Genomic DNA, 15,551 nt, shown 5'->3' on the forward strand with positions numbered 1-15,551 from the left:
CCTTGTTCAATCTGGAAACCGCAGGGTCCACCATTGGTGGCACAGTCCACTTCTTAAGAAGGGACTCATCATAGGGGTAACGCCTAGTAAAGAGCTTAGGGACCCCAAGGGGACGCTTTAGTTGTCCCCACTCTTTAGTGACAATTCTGTCAAAATAGGCGGGAAAGGAAATACCTTTGCCTCTCTGGATGGCTTGTGAGTGCCAAAGGAACCTGCGTCTCCTTAGCAGCTGCATCCTCCATCTTCAAGGTCACAAGCACAGATACAAATCAGTGCTTCCACAAGCTCCTTTTTGTGCTCGGTTTCAAACGTGAATCATCCTCACTATCAGAGGATTAAAGGTGCGTTGTTGCAGACCCAGCTGGGTGACCCACGTCTGCGGTGGCCGAATCGGATTCAGGATCTGATGAGACATATGAGGCAGGGGAAGGCGGGGGGCGCTTTTTGCTAGCCTGTTGCCCGAAGACCACCTCCACCCAGGACACAAAGGACTCCAGGACTGCCATCAGTGCATCGATGGATTGTTGGGACTCAGGGGGTCCTGCAGCCTCAGAGAGGGGGGGATCAGGTGGGGAGATGTGCTCCATGTGACTCCATGAGTCACCAGGGGGACCCCACAAAAAGTGCAAAACAATGCAAGGGACAACCTCCACCGTGCTGGCAGCACCACCAGGTCAACAAGCACAAGCACCAAGCGATCCTCAGCAGAGAGAAAGAACGCCACCAGAATCACCACCCAAAAAAAAGGCACCTGCACCCAAAAAACAGGCAGAAACAGGCTGGCAGGAGCCCCCCCTCCCCCAAGGTACAACCCCCCAACAGGATTGATAGTCTGGTCACCGGCGGGGCACACCCCCCTAGCCCCCATCACCAGCATAGCTCCCTGCCCTCACCCCAGGAGGTGGACCAGACCACCCAAACAGCCCCAACATGGAGCGGAAGGGGAGGTAGGATGGGGGATGGATAACAAGGGGGGGTGCCTGACAGGAAGGAGGGGAAACCAGGGGTCAGACCATCCCAAGGAGGAGCCCACGTCCACCTCAAAACCCTCCAGGGGGAGTGGGGGGACAGCTAATCACCATTCCAGGAACTAGGCAGGCACCGCTCCAGACAGAACCCCTCCCCATCGAAATGGGGGGCTGTCTGCCAGGAGATACGCTGCGACTCAGGCCAAGACGTGGTCGTATGAGAAATCGCGAGGCATTTAACTCGCAGGCCAGCCCCCATCCAGTGGGGCTATGTCACGGACGACCTAGCGCGGGGCTGAGGTCTGTGGGCGCTTGCTGGCTAGACTGGGGTGACCACCGGACCTAGATTATCCAGCCCGTCGCCCAGTCTGGCAGTTGACTATAGATCTAACAGGAAAAATCCAGGAGAAAAAAATTTCTATCTAAAAATAAAAAAATTGCCAGGACCAAAGATCCCAGCAAGGAACTAGGTCCTTACTGCTGACTAGGCAGAAAAAAAACTGAGTGCATATAGCAGAGAGAGGGAGTATTACCCCCTAGGACTGCCCATGGGTCTAGCCAGACTTTTTTTCTGCCTAGTGGCCTACTCTTGTAAGGGGCAGTATAACCCAACGGTTATAAAGATCTGAAGCTATGTCCGTCAATGAGCGAAAGAGAAAACCTAGCACTTTAATGCATCTGTCCCACTGTGTCTGAACATACAATTCCTGGTATATTCAGGGACGCTATTCTCACAGTATGAGGACACAAACCTCTCTAACCCCTTAAATGGCTGTTGGGTGACTTCCCTAAAATGACGCAATGTAGAAACAAAAAAAAAAAAAAAAAATCAGGCACACCAAATCTCATGTAAAAAAGTGTCTGAAAGAGAAATGACAACCCCTAACAAACCAATCAATTTTCTTCTCCTAACCTTACAACTGCCAGAGCCTGACAAGCTGTTGCAATGCTCACTGCGGGTTTACTGCCAACACTTAATCAAATGGAAAACTGCTGCCCACAACATATTTACAGCTTGCTTTTGCGTGCCTTCATTGTGCCACCCAGATTATACAAATAAAGTAGAAGATCAGCTGAACTAACCTCAATATCCATTTCTTTTTAAGTATACTTACCTAGCTGAATAAAACATCGGTCTGATGCTGAATTTGTCCCCTGCCGGCTCTAACACTGAGAACCAAGCAGTCAACCACCACTGATCAGCAGAGAGCCAGGGACTGTAAGTCACCGACTCTCTGCTCTAACCCCCCCCCCCCGCGCGCTCACTGAAGCGCTGGGTTGTGGAGAGGGTGGGATCGGCCGACTTAGGCATGTGGACGAAACCTGACTTCATTGTCGTGATCTTGTCCGAGCCTGGACCGGTGGTGATGTCAGCAGACAGCCGACTTGAGCCTGCTGAAAACGGGTTACAGGAGTGCAAAACGATCTGCTCTCCTGTGATCCACATGAGAAGTACAACCAAACGAGCTTTGGCTGTACGTTTCTCCTTTAAAAGGGATACCATTTAATCATTTTCCTTTTCCTGCTTTATTCAATTAAAGTGGAACCTAGTCAGAAAATGAAGTCCTGCTAGATCTCTTCAGGCTGGCTCCTTTTGTAGGTATAGTGATGTAAAACATTAAAAACAAGTGTCCATAATGTTTAAAATCCAGTCTCACCCTGCTCTGCACATGCTCGGTTGTTCTCCCCTTTTTTGGCATGTTTAGGCACTGCTGAGTTTGTAGAGGATGAACTGCTGACAGCCTTAAAGCAGAATTGAACCCTCCTATCGTTTACAGCCAAGGTTGCCGCTACTGTTTGATCTGCAACTGCCATGGTACTGCACATGTGATCAGCTATGACATGAACCATTTCATGGTTTGCCACTTTGGTTGAGAACACAAGCAAATGCGACAGTTTGCAATCCCAGCATTCTAGGAATGTAACTGTTTTTTGAAACCAGTAAATTGATGGGCTTAGGTTCTGCTTTATGCTTTACTGCTGTTTAGGGGCTCTGGGATTCAGCAAAATTGCAGCCTCCAGCAAGAACAAACAGGAGCAATTCTGGAGGCAGTTTACAGCAAACATAATAAATAATGTGGAATGTATGTTCCTTGCTAAAAAAAACATTTTTTATCATCAAGTTGTTTATCATCAAGTTGTTATGGGTAAAGTTCCGCTTTAGGAAAAGAGGTGGATCCACTTACAGAATTGCTAAAGAGAATATGTATGCTTGAGCTCTCGTTCACGCCAATGCTTTTTGACATTTCAAAATCGCATGACAAGTCGCAGCCTATTTCCGGAAATGTTCAAATCGTTGCAACGTTGCAAGAAGGTTAAAGCACTACTTTTCTGCAATTTTATTGCAACTTGCAATGACTTCTATTAAATGAAGTCTCAAGCCACAATGAAATCGGAGATCCAAATTGCACTGATCTGTGGTTTTGAAATCAGGCGCGTGATTTCCAGGCTGCACTGGTGTGAACCAGGGATTAACATTAATTTTTTTTGAAAATTATTTTTATTTCAGGTTTTTTAAGATCGTACAAAACAGAGCCTATTGAGCATTTCCAGGCTCAAAAAAAACAACAGTAACAGATACAAGAAGAGAAAAAAAAAAAACCCTTTCTATGTGTCGGTACTTGAATTGTAGAATTGTATTGAGGTCAGTACATTGTATAATGCATAGAATTGTATGCGTTTAAGGTAAATACAACTAAATCTAAGGGACTAAACATAAATGTAAAATCCAATATGTAGGTGGTTTGCGATCATTCAGAGCATATCCGTAGGATCTCAATAGTCATTGTTCAATAAGGGATTATATTCTAGTTATTCATCTATTGAGTCTGCGTTAGTAGAGGAGGCTTCAACCCAGATATCCCATACTTTATGGACCTTTTTGATACAACTTCGAGAAAGGCAAGTCGTTTTGTAAAGTGGGAGTGCCGCGTTTACCAATTGTTTCCAGTAATTTAGTGATGGTGCATTAGAGGATTTCCAATGCAAAACATTAACATGAATTTTTATGTGTTGAAGTGTAGGCGGTTAAGGCTTCATGCACTCTGGATTTTTTGCCAACTCTGCTGGACTCCGTTACTCCTGGCAGCAGCGTTTTGGCAGGAAAAAAAAAACACTTGATGCATGAAAACTCTTGTACCGCATTTAAGCACCTAAAGCGCTTGGGGGTTAATTTCATTGGCCAAAAAAATGTATTCTGGCCACTAAAATGAATGAAAGCTCAAGCACTAAAAGCACCTAGTGCTTAGGCACAGTTACACGCATTTAGGCGTGTCAAGCTTTTTTGTTTGCCAAAACTCTGCTGCTCCTGGATGCATTGGCGGTGGGTGTGGGTTTTTCTTTTTTTTTGCTGCATCTAAATGCCTATGTGCGCATAGACAAATAGGCTAGCATGCAGGGGCATATAGAGGCAGGAATAAAAAATGCCAAACGCCCCTAGGAGCAGCAGAAAAAACATCCAGTGTGCATGAGCCCTAAAGCAGCCATTCATTTTAAATGAAGGTTTTTTAACGCTAAAAAAAACCCACCTATCCCATTTTTAACAATGCAGCGCACCACAAGGCATAGAGTATTTGCATCTGTAAATTGTTCTGTGCTATAGCATAGGCATCTTTTAAGTGTTGCTAAATGTGTGCCAAAATGGTTTATATAGTCTGAAAACATGAATCGGAGTGCTGTCTGCGGCTTCTTCAAAAACTGAAGACAGTCTCCCATCTGATAATGATCTTTTTCACAAGAAAGACTGGAAAAGTGAGAAATCTAAAATGAATAGAACAAAACTGGAAAAAATCATAACACTGCCTTGTATTTATACTGCAGTTAAATGTCAGAACTTACTCAAAGAGTAAAACCAGGACTTACCTTCCATGACCACACGTTGACAATCATGTCATGCTGGTATCCCACTGATACAATGTATTTGGAGCTAGGAGAGAAAGCCACACAGGCCACCCCATACTTGTGTTCTTGAAGTTCTGCCACCTGTGTCCTTTCAGCCACATCCCAGACCCGTACTGCCGGCATGTGTCCGCTCTGCAAGCAAAAACAAATACAAAATACATTACAGTCTCATTAACCCAAATCATTATAAACTGTTAATACATGCTATATTACATTGTGTTCATACTCCCTTTATCACTAGAGCATTCTTTTACTGTAGTTTCAGTTTTCAGGATTCAGTTCAGGATTTTAGCACAGATTGCTCTCCTTCTACAAGAGTTGACACCTTTTATCTACTATGAATTGGCCATCACTAAAAAAGCAGCTGTGACAAAGATCTGGTCCTGAGCCTTGCAAAGTTGCATTAGAAAAACGCACCTGAACCGCTGAACAAATTTTTATTTTTTTTTATTCGCAGTGAAAACGGACATACAATTTGCAGTAGACATATGTAAACTAAGCAGCAAAAAAAATGTGCATTTGATTATTTATCTTCTTGGGAGCTGCAAAGCATTGCAGCCGTAATCAGCAGATCGCAAGTGCAATGTCAGGCTCTTGCAGACTGTCAGCACCTCCAATATGAACAGGCAGTTACTGAAGTTCAGGAAGCTCAATGGACTATGAGAGTGCCGACCAGCACCCTCGCAGTTCATTGAGAACTACAAGCCGTCAGCTGCAATGGGTGATGGTAGTTGTAGTTCATTTATTCACAGAGCTCTGAGAATAAATTATGCAGCTGGATGGGCGGAGTCCTGCATGACCGCACAGTTTTTAAATTGTGACAGCGGCTGCAGGAGAGCTGTGACAGGGAGGGGGGGGGGCTGGGGGTGAGGTGATGGATGCTCAACATGTTACACCCTAAATACAGGTGAAACATCTTGAGAAAGGTGAACTTATCTTCTAATTTATGCACCTCAACGTTACCTATTTTGTGCTTCTGATGGTTTAAGCTCATAGCACTTGAGCTTAAACCATATCTTAAGTCAAAACTTTTATTTTGTGTTTTAAAGTAGAGAATGAAGAAAACCCCTGTCAGCAACTTGTCCTGGTTCCCATTGAGGATATTTATGATCATTTCTTGTCCCAGAGACATCCCCCTCTTTTCTCAATGGTTCAGGTTGTGTACATTGGAAGATTTCCCCTTCCTCCTGCTCTGGTGATATCTGTAGCTTTAGTTTAGGATGCATTTTAATTAAAATAAAAGTAAATTCAAAGCCACATATTTCACATTTTATGCAAGTAATGGAACTTTTACAACCAATCAAAAAGTAATTTCAGTATAACCGATACAAAAAAAAAATTGGAAAAAAGCAAATAGAAGAAAGTTTAATTTTTTCCATTTGTCCAATCACAAGTCATCTTTCAAACAAGAATTGTAAGCATTTGCTCTGGGGAGGGGCTCCAATTTACTGTACATCCATGTTTTTTGCTCCAGTTTCCAGTGCCAGCCACAGCAAGCTACTGATCCTATCCAGCGTACATCACATCCTCTGGACACAAACTTTAATGTTTTAATGAGGAAAAACTGAATACAGAAGGGGAGACAGGAAGCTGGAGAGGCCAGCTGTAATTTGTGGATGACCACTGGAAGCAGATATAGCTTCCACTTAATGCTATGTAAGTACCAGGGAATTTCGGAAAGGTTTATTGGCTTGTCAGAGGACACATGTCTATACAGATGATAAAAAAAAAAACAACATCTGGGATGGGCTATAAATAGATGTCCTGCAGAAAATCAGGCAATGAAAAAAAAAAAAAGATGGAAAAAAACTGCCGACATCTGTGCAGTCTAATTATTATGGAGGGCAGAACATAGGGAATGATGGTGTGAGCTGAACAGGGACGATTCACGTTGCCTAACTTTTGCCGAACAGGCCAAGCGTGTGACTACCAGGTATGCAGTCCAGCATCTTCCTCCAAAACGGAGAAAGGTGTCGGCTTTGGGCAGCAGAGCCGTGGTTTCCTAATGACACCAAGGTAATTGTCTATTTCAGTCATGCTGCAGTGTCCCTAAATGACTCCACTGCTCAATCAGGCATCCAGGCACAGATGGCTTCGATGCTTTTGTTTCCCGAGGACTGACCCACATGTACTGAAAGCAACTGAACATTTCAGAAGGCAGAATGGTGTTCCTACAATGTTAGAAGCTGGACAAAATGCAACTAATTTACACAAGCATGGCCTGCTACTCTAGAGAATGTAAAATGGACTTCATTCTCACATGAAATCAGAAGGGATCTATACATGTTTTATTTATAGTGGATAAATGTAGAAACATATCTATTTACAATGAGAAATGTATTATTTTTTCCCCTGATTTTGATCTTTATTGTTAAGTTGCTTACCTATTATTCATACTTCATCATGGTTCAGTAGGGGGAGCCGAATGCTTGCTCCCCACTCCCCTTTCATGGGTTGCATGCCTGATGTGCATTTTTGGGGTACCTCAGGTTTTTTTTTTTTGGTCTTATTTTTGTGTGGGATTCCACCTTAACCCCAGATTCACATCTATGTGGTTGTGATTGATGCAGTTTCCAGGCGCGTTTTGCTATTTTAAACCTGCGTTTTTGCATTGAATTTTCATGCGTTTTTTGTTTATTCGGCAAACTGTGAATAGTTGGTTGTTAAGGAGTGGGCCAAGAACCCGATGAGTCTTTAGCTGACAACAATGTAAAAAGAAAGAATTGCCAGCAATAAAAAAAAAAAAAAAAAATTCCCCTTGCCAAAATTGAAAGAAAAAAAATGGCATGGAGTCCCCCTCAAAATCCATACCAGACCCTTATTCCAAGTGTGCAGGCAGGTCAGAAAATGGAGGGGGTCGAAAGATACCAGGCCACATGTCGATGAGGATAAAGCCCTCTTCCCCACAACCCTGGCCAGTGGTTTTGGGGGTCTGCAGGCAGGGGGCTTATTAGAACCTGGAAACCCCCTTTAACAAGGGCCCCCATGCATCCCGACACCCCCCCCCCATGTAAATGAGTGGGGGTTACATAGAACCCCTACTTGTTTACCAAACAAAAGTGAGTAAAGACACTATATGAGTTTTGACAAGTCCTTTTGGAAGCCCACTGACAGTTCATCAGCTGGTAAGGACGTGGCAGTCAGCTTTCCGGTCCGCTCCTTAACAACCAGCTATACACAGTGTATTATGGAGAAGAAAATAAATAAATGCATGTAAAAATGCATCAAAGCCACAACACTTGCATTTTTGGTGCGGGTCCATCAATTACACACAAAATGCAATTTACTCCAGGGAAAAAAGGTCCCTGATCCTTTCCAAAAACGCACCAGCTGAAAAACGCATAGATGTGAACGTGTACCATAGGAAACCATGTTAAATGGACTGTAGTGTGTTTCTGCAAACTGCAAAACGCACAATTAAAAAAAATGCATAGGTGTGAACCTAGACTAAAACCTATACCTCATGCCTTTTCTTGTCTGTTTGGGGGTCCCCCATTAACATCTATATCAGCCCACCTAGGTTAAGGGTCTGGTATAAAAGAAAGTGGTCTCCAGCCACTTTGTTTACAAACAGCAGTAAAGTGGCTGGAAGCCGTCATTTTGCCAGCAATTTAAACACTTTTCTTTTATAAATGCCAGTTTTGCTGTAGTGGGTTTGTATACATCACATAGATGTGACCATTGACAGACAGGCAAAGCAGTAATAAACCCAAAAGCAAACATTATATTGCAGCTTACCAATTCTTACATGCGATGGCTATATTAGTTTCCCTTTTTAGGCTTTCTTTCAACTATTTTAATCTGGTGATTCAGCCAGCAGGTTAAAACAGAGTACCTGTCACCTGCCCAATGCTGTCACATAGGGGATTATTAACCAGTTGTGATAGCAATCACGTTAAAAAAAAAAAAAAAAAAAAATAATAATAATAATAATAATAAAATATTTAAAAATTTAAAAATAAAAACTGCTAAAACCCCCATTGCCCCGCACACCTGCGCAAACACAAGCCCAGGGTGCGTATAGGTATGTAAACCGCGGTCACACCACACATTCTAGCACAAGAGCTCCTAGTTAACTCTAAAATTGAGGAGCTGTAATGGCTTTTAAAGCGTCACCTATGGTGATTTTTGGGCACCGTCGTTTTTAGCGATATCGCAGGTGCACGCAATTTTAAAACATGAAATGTTAGGTATCTATTTACTCGATCCAACCTCATCTTTTAACCAAAAATAGGTATTATACGATGTGGTTTTGCACTAAAATTAATTTTAATATATTTTTTCCAGAAAGTTTGTGTTTAAAAAACAGTTGCACAAATATCACGTGAAACAAAAATTTGCAACTATCACCTTATTCTTCTATAGGGTCTGTGCTTTCAGAAATATATAATGTTCTGGGGGTTTATGAAGTTTTATTGCCAAAATTTAGGTTTTTTACATGTATGCGGCAAAGAAAAAAATTGCTCTGGAGCCAAACTGGTTAAGACGTGTTACTTAATGCAATTTTTTTGATGTTTCTTCAAGCATTACTGAAAGCGCTGCTCCCTACCAAACAGTTTTTAAACTTTTGCTTTGGCGCATGTTCTTCAGGGCAGTGTCTAGCACCCCATACAATTTGTTTTATAACCCCTATCATATTAGCCAATAAAATAGTCATTAGTGTTTAACATTCAGCTACTACGGGGTTTCAATGGGGTTCAGATTCAGCACCAGAACCCTGCTCAAACCAAGCCCAGGTACGTTCAGCCCATCACTACTGTAGTTTATAACTAATAAATGGAAGGAATCTCCCAATTCACACTACAAAACCCTTACCTCTCCTGTGACCAAGAATTTTCCATCTGGGGAAAACGCAAGTGCAGTGATTGTTTTCCTGAAATATATACATAAGCATTAACGTTATAAAATACATTTTAAAAAATCATCTGAAAAACAGGTTAAATTGTACAGCATTTGAAGAAAAATACACAAAGTAGAAAACCTGCATGTTAGCTATACACAAGCACCCCAATGCTAATCTTCTACTGTTCCCTTATGCCCACACTGAAGGACAAAACTCTTGATGGCTTAAAGCCACGGGGGTTGATTTACTAAAACGGTAGAGTGCAAAATCTGGTGCAGCTGTGCATGGTAGCCAATTAGCTTCTAACTTCAGTTTGCTCAATTAAGCTTTGACAAAAAAATAAAAATACAAAAATGGAAGCCGATTGGTTTCTATGTGGAGCCACACCAGATTTTGCATTCTCCAGTTTTAGTAAAGCAACCCCATTGTATCTGCAGGCACACAAATCTATTAAACCAAAGAAATTCCAGCGCTGGAGCTGTGGCAGTCTCAATAGATGATTGATAATAACTCCACCTGTGGTGCTGCTAATAAGGTGCTGAACCAGCACAAAAGAACACAGAAAACAAGGAGATCAGCGCTAGCCTCAGTGGATATAGGGGAACCACAGCCAACATGAACCAATATAGTTTATTGAAAATTGATAGTTGAGAATAAAAATCCAAACCGGTATGTGAAGTCCCTGATGGATGAGGGGTGTACACCAAGCATCACCGCCGGATGGGGTCCACTCTCTGATGGAGAAAGCTTGAGCTGGTGAATTGTGCAGCGAGGGGAGGGGAGCCCACCGAACCAGCCGGTGTGCACTAACACTTCCTCCTTTTACCTCCTATGCTACAGATCTCAATGGAGCGGGATGGATGCATGCACCTGGAAACCGGAAAGGAGGACTTCACTACCGGATGTGATGAAACAGGAATTTAGAGCCAGCTTGACTCGCAAACAATGCCCAGTTGCCGTGACGACATGTTTCACTGAAGTACTGCATTGTTTGCCAATCAAGCTGGCTCTGAATTCCTGTTTCATCACATCCGGTAGTGACGTCATTCCGGTTTCCAGCTGCACGCATCCATCCTGATCCGCTGAGCTCTGCAGCATAGGAGGTAGGAGGAGGAAGCGTTAGTGCACAAGGGCTGGTTCGGTGGGCTCCCCTCCCCTCGCTGCACAATTAACCAGCTCAAGCTTTCTCCATCAGAGAGTGGACCCCATCCGGCGGTGATGCTTGGTGTACACCCCTCATCCATCAGGGACTTCACATACCGGTTCGAATTTTTATTCTCAACTATCAATTTTCAATGCAAAAAAAGAGGAAAAAAAAACTATATTGGTTCATGTTGGCTGTGGTTCCCCTATATCCACTGAGGCTAGCGCTGATCTCCTTGTTTTCTGTGTACACAAATCTGTTAAAAGGTGGAAATCTGATTAACCACAATTTATGGTGAAACCAATTAATTTTGCTGTAGCTCACCATGAGGTCAACAATTTAGCGTGATCTGTCACCAATATTTTTTGCCATTATTTTAGGCTTTATTGCAATCTAAAGCTATAATATTTAAAGAACCACCTTTATATTTTACAAAACTACTTTATGTAATATGGAGGGTCTAATTATTTGTAAAAGGACAAATCTTTAACTAATACAGGGGCCAATCAAACCTCTTCCTGCTGGGGGGGGGGGTTAAAAAGCCATATGTATTTTTGGTTTCATGGAGCTAAAAGCTACAAGAATCTTAAGTAACCAAGGCAAACATCCAAAAGCGCCAGCTTCCTAATCTTGCAGCAAGGGAACCGAATGTTCATCCTTCACGCTTTGTGTCAAGGACATTTTAGTTCTGGGCTCTGCTGTTTAGATGCCCTTCCATCACCCAGAGGTGTGAGGGAGAAAATAGGAGCCCTCTAGGTCAACTATTGGCAAAAGAACTCATTAATAGAGCTGGAACTCCCAGAGGGAGACAGAGCAAAATAGCAAGACTAGCCAGGCTGGAATAGGAAACGGATCAAATGACAAGAAAGAAAATGTACACACACAAGTGGCAATTGTGAAGAACCAGCAAAAAATGTACTAAATAGGAATACATAGGTTACAGGGCAGGGAATGTTACATGAACCATTCTTTAAATCTGAACAAATTCATTCTGTGCAGGGCTAAATATAAAAAGAATAAAAAAAAAAATAGAAATTTCTAAAGCTTTTTCCTTTTTTTTTTCCCTTAGGTTTTTAGTGCTGCCTGTGTCTCCATTGTTGCTGGCTTTACTGGTGTCTGCATCCCAGTTTATGGGGTTTCAACATACGTCCGGCCACAGTTTCAGCGTGGTTTTTAAAAGGAGTCCGGTGCGGTTTTGTTCACCGGTTCGAGTGCAAATTTTTACTTGAAATCGCACCTGTATCTAACTGAAAAATGCACAGGACTTTTTAAAAACAGACTGTGGCCGCAACGGACATATGTAAACTGGCTCAATTGAAAGCCCTTAGGTTCACGTTCTGTGAATCCAATTTGCAAATATATGAACTGAGCGTTAAGAGTGCATTCACGCTTGTGAACGCACACTGGCTGAGATAGTGAAAAACCCCAGTGGGGGTTCCCGGGATTAGCTGCGAGCGACAGCCCAATGAAAGCAATGGTAGGCTGCTGGCTCACATAGCTAATCGCACTCCCTCATATGTAGTCACTCATGCTACGATCAGCCCTGGATGCAGTACCTCTGTACAGGCAATTGAACAGACAAGGACTCACTGCTCAAGGTGGTGTAATTGCCTGATGACTCATACAGGTGCATGCCCCGGCTCGCCTCCGTGAAAACTTGATAAAGGAAAAGGAATTGGCAGCACTCCAGGTTGAGTCAAAATCCAGATTTATTGACTGGACATCCAAATTATGACAATCGTGACAAGGTAGACGCGTTTCACACACTGACTGTGTGCTTAATGATTAAGCACACAGTCAGTGTGTGAAACGCGTCTACCTTGTCACTATTGTCATAATTTGGATGTCCAGTCAATAAATCTGGATTTTGAATCAACCTGGAGTGCTGCCAATTCCTTTTCCTTTACCTCTGTACAGGCAGACAGCTACTCAGCTGCAGAACTGTAAGTGAGCCATGAGGGTGCGGTTGAGCGCCCTGGTAGTTCATTGAGAATTACAAGCTGTCTGCCGCATGCCAGAAGGGACTGGCAGTTCATTCATTCACAGATCTCTGTGAGTTGGCTATGCAGGCGGAGCCCAGCTGTGTTTCTTTTAAAATTTGACAGCAGGTGTGGGGAGAGGAAGCCTGTCATTGCGGGGATGTGATAGGGGTGCAGGCATTTGCTGCTTAGGTTAATCCTAAATAATAGTTATTCCTAAATACAGGTGTAACATGCTAATAAATGTAAGTACCATCCCTTTTGTAAATTTAAAAGAAAAAAAAAAAACAAAAAAACAAACATTTTACCCAAACTTAGGCTTAAACATGAAGACCCTATGTACACAAGCCTCATGTATGTAAACACCTTTTCAAATGAATTATAGGGGCATATTAGTGAATTATTTCTGATTAAATGTGATCTGAATAAAAAAACTTGTTAAGACATGTACACACGATACGAAAATCGGAAGCAAAATTTCGTCCTAACGAACGATCTGCCGATTTTCGGAATGTTAGTATGGTGCTTTTGACAGCCGATTACCAATTTTCGGACGACAAAATCTGGATGTGCAGGCTATAAAATTTTTATCGTACGTAAACACAACGTCCGATTTTCGTTTAATTAGTACAGTTTTCGTGCGAAAAAAATCGTAAGAGCAAGACTAGGCATGCTCAGAAACGAAAGAACACATACAAAACAATTCAACACATGACATCACTTCTGAAGTTGAATTTGGTCGTACGAGAATATTCGTATGAAAGTAACCTCTTCACTTTCCATATGAGACTAGCATGCAACAAAAATCGGACGCAAGATCGCTTCGATAATCTGATCGTGTGTACGAGGCTTTATGTAGCAATCAGTTGTGATGGATCAGACTTGTGCAAAGGATCAAATCTGCAGTTAGTCACTAATCCGGGTATAAGGATTTACATACAGTGTACATGCAGTGCAACACTCACCTGGAACTGTTCAAAATATGATGCTGTTTGTTCTTTCGGGGATTTAATAACACCACAACACACCTACAAGAAAAAATAGCACAAGATGTTCATTCACATAACAGTTATTTTGTGATTTAAAAAAAAAAAAAAAATATTTATAGATAGATAAATAGAAGTTTTCAGGAGATTATCAAAATAAAAATATTTAAAAAGCTAGCACTGCAGGAAATGATACTGTATAACTTCTTGTCCAGTTATTCCAAAAAGAAAAATATCAGAGGCCCATTTTGTCACCCTTTTTCAAAACTCGTTACCTGTAAGAAAACCATACTTACCAATATATAATGCATCATAAACCGGCTCTTTCACATTAAGGGTCCATGTACACGGGACGTTGGAAATGGCCGTTTAGGAGCAGTTGGGCGTTTTTTTCAGAAGCCCCTGAACCCATCTACATTTTATCTTATCTGTCCATGTACAACAGGTCGTTTACAGTCATTTGCAGGCAGTTGGGTTCAGGGACTTTTTTTAGAACGCAATTATTTGCGTTCAAACGTGTGTTTCCCGGCGTTACAAACGCGTCCAAACGCGTCTGAACGTGATGACCCGCGTTTAGCGTTCGCGTTTTTCCATTTTAAAGGGGAATCATTTTTTTGACCTCTAGGAACGCTTCTAAACGCAAACGCCCCCAAATGCCGCTGAACGCCCGCTAAACGCGGGTACATACGCGACCGAACGGACGTTTCAAACGTCCTAAAAATTCCAGCATTCAAAGGGACTTTTAACAACGTCCCGTGTACATGGAGCCTTAGAGTGTTAATGTGTAGGTGAAGAATTCTAAAGCAGTTAATCTGACATTCACCAAACATTCAATGCAGGTGAATATTCCAAGTTGCATGTGCTTTAAATGATTGCTTCACAGACAGTGAAGTAAATCACTGCTTTACAATGATAGCCTTTAAGGGGTTAAGTTCACCTTTTCAGAAAAAAATAAAAAAAGGTGAACCAACACCCTACACCCCCCCCCCCTCCCCCCGCCCCCACTGTACTTACCTCTGTGGTTGATGAGCTGCCAGTGCCCATGCAGCAGTTCAGGGATTTGAAATCCTCCCTCTTTTCCTTCTTCATTCTGCAGTGCATCCAGGACAGATGAGAGCAATTTTGATTAGTCAGTGCCAACACAGAGCATCGCCTTGATCTGTCCCGACAGTCCTGCAGAAAGGAGGAGAAGACTGAGCATTTCAAACCTCGGACCGCTATACCGGCTGCATGGGTACGGACAACTCATCACCCACTAAGGTAAGTACAGCAGCGAGGGTGTAAGCTCACATTTTTTATTTTTTTTCAGCTGCCTTCCTTTACCCTTCATATCTTTTAGCATATTTAAAAGGTTTCTCCTGGCGTTTCTGTACAGTCACGTGAAGCCAAAGATCCAACTATATATTGTGAAGGACTGACAATGGGGCTGAATCCCATAGGGCAGTGAAACCACCGGCATCCACTGTTCTAGGTGTTAATGGGGGGGGGGGGGGGGGGAGTTCTCTCACCAGTAGCACATTACACAGAGAACAGAGCTTTACAGTCATGTGACCATAAAGAATTTCAGAACCTGCAATTTATGGTAAATGTATGAAGGGCAAAGGAGTCGAAACATCTACATCTAGTATCTAGTGTGGTATGATACAGTCTAGACTTCTACTTTAATGTCCTGACCTGTATAATAAAGGAACAAAAACTGACCTATATTTAAACGGCTGAAAGATATTTTTT

General features: G+C 42.5%; 1 protein-coding gene across 5 annotated transcripts in view; it reads right to left on the reverse strand.

Annotated features, from left to right (window-relative positions):
* MAPKBP1 (mitogen-activated protein kinase binding protein 1) overlaps positions 1–15,551 on the reverse strand; it is a 288,826-nt gene that overhangs the window by 100,892 nt on the left and 172,383 nt on the right. For all 5 annotated transcript variants that reach the window (XM_082275307.1, XM_082275308.1, XM_082275306.1 and 2 more), the window contains exons 4-6: positions 13,800–13,862; positions 9,684–9,741; positions 4,830–5,000 (exon numbers count right to left, since the gene is read on the reverse strand). In XM_082275307.1, the coding sequence (XP_082131433.1) occupies positions 4,830–5,000; positions 9,684–9,741; positions 13,800–13,862 (292 nt within the window). The remainder of the gene's footprint in view (positions 1–4,829; positions 5,001–9,683; positions 9,742–13,799; positions 13,863–15,551) is intronic.

This window comes from Pelophylax lessonae (genome assembly GCF_965119305.1).
Source record: "Pelophylax lessonae genome assembly, chromosome: 13".
Taxonomy (NCBI): domain Eukaryota; kingdom Metazoa; phylum Chordata; class Amphibia; order Anura; family Ranidae; genus Pelophylax; species Pelophylax lessonae.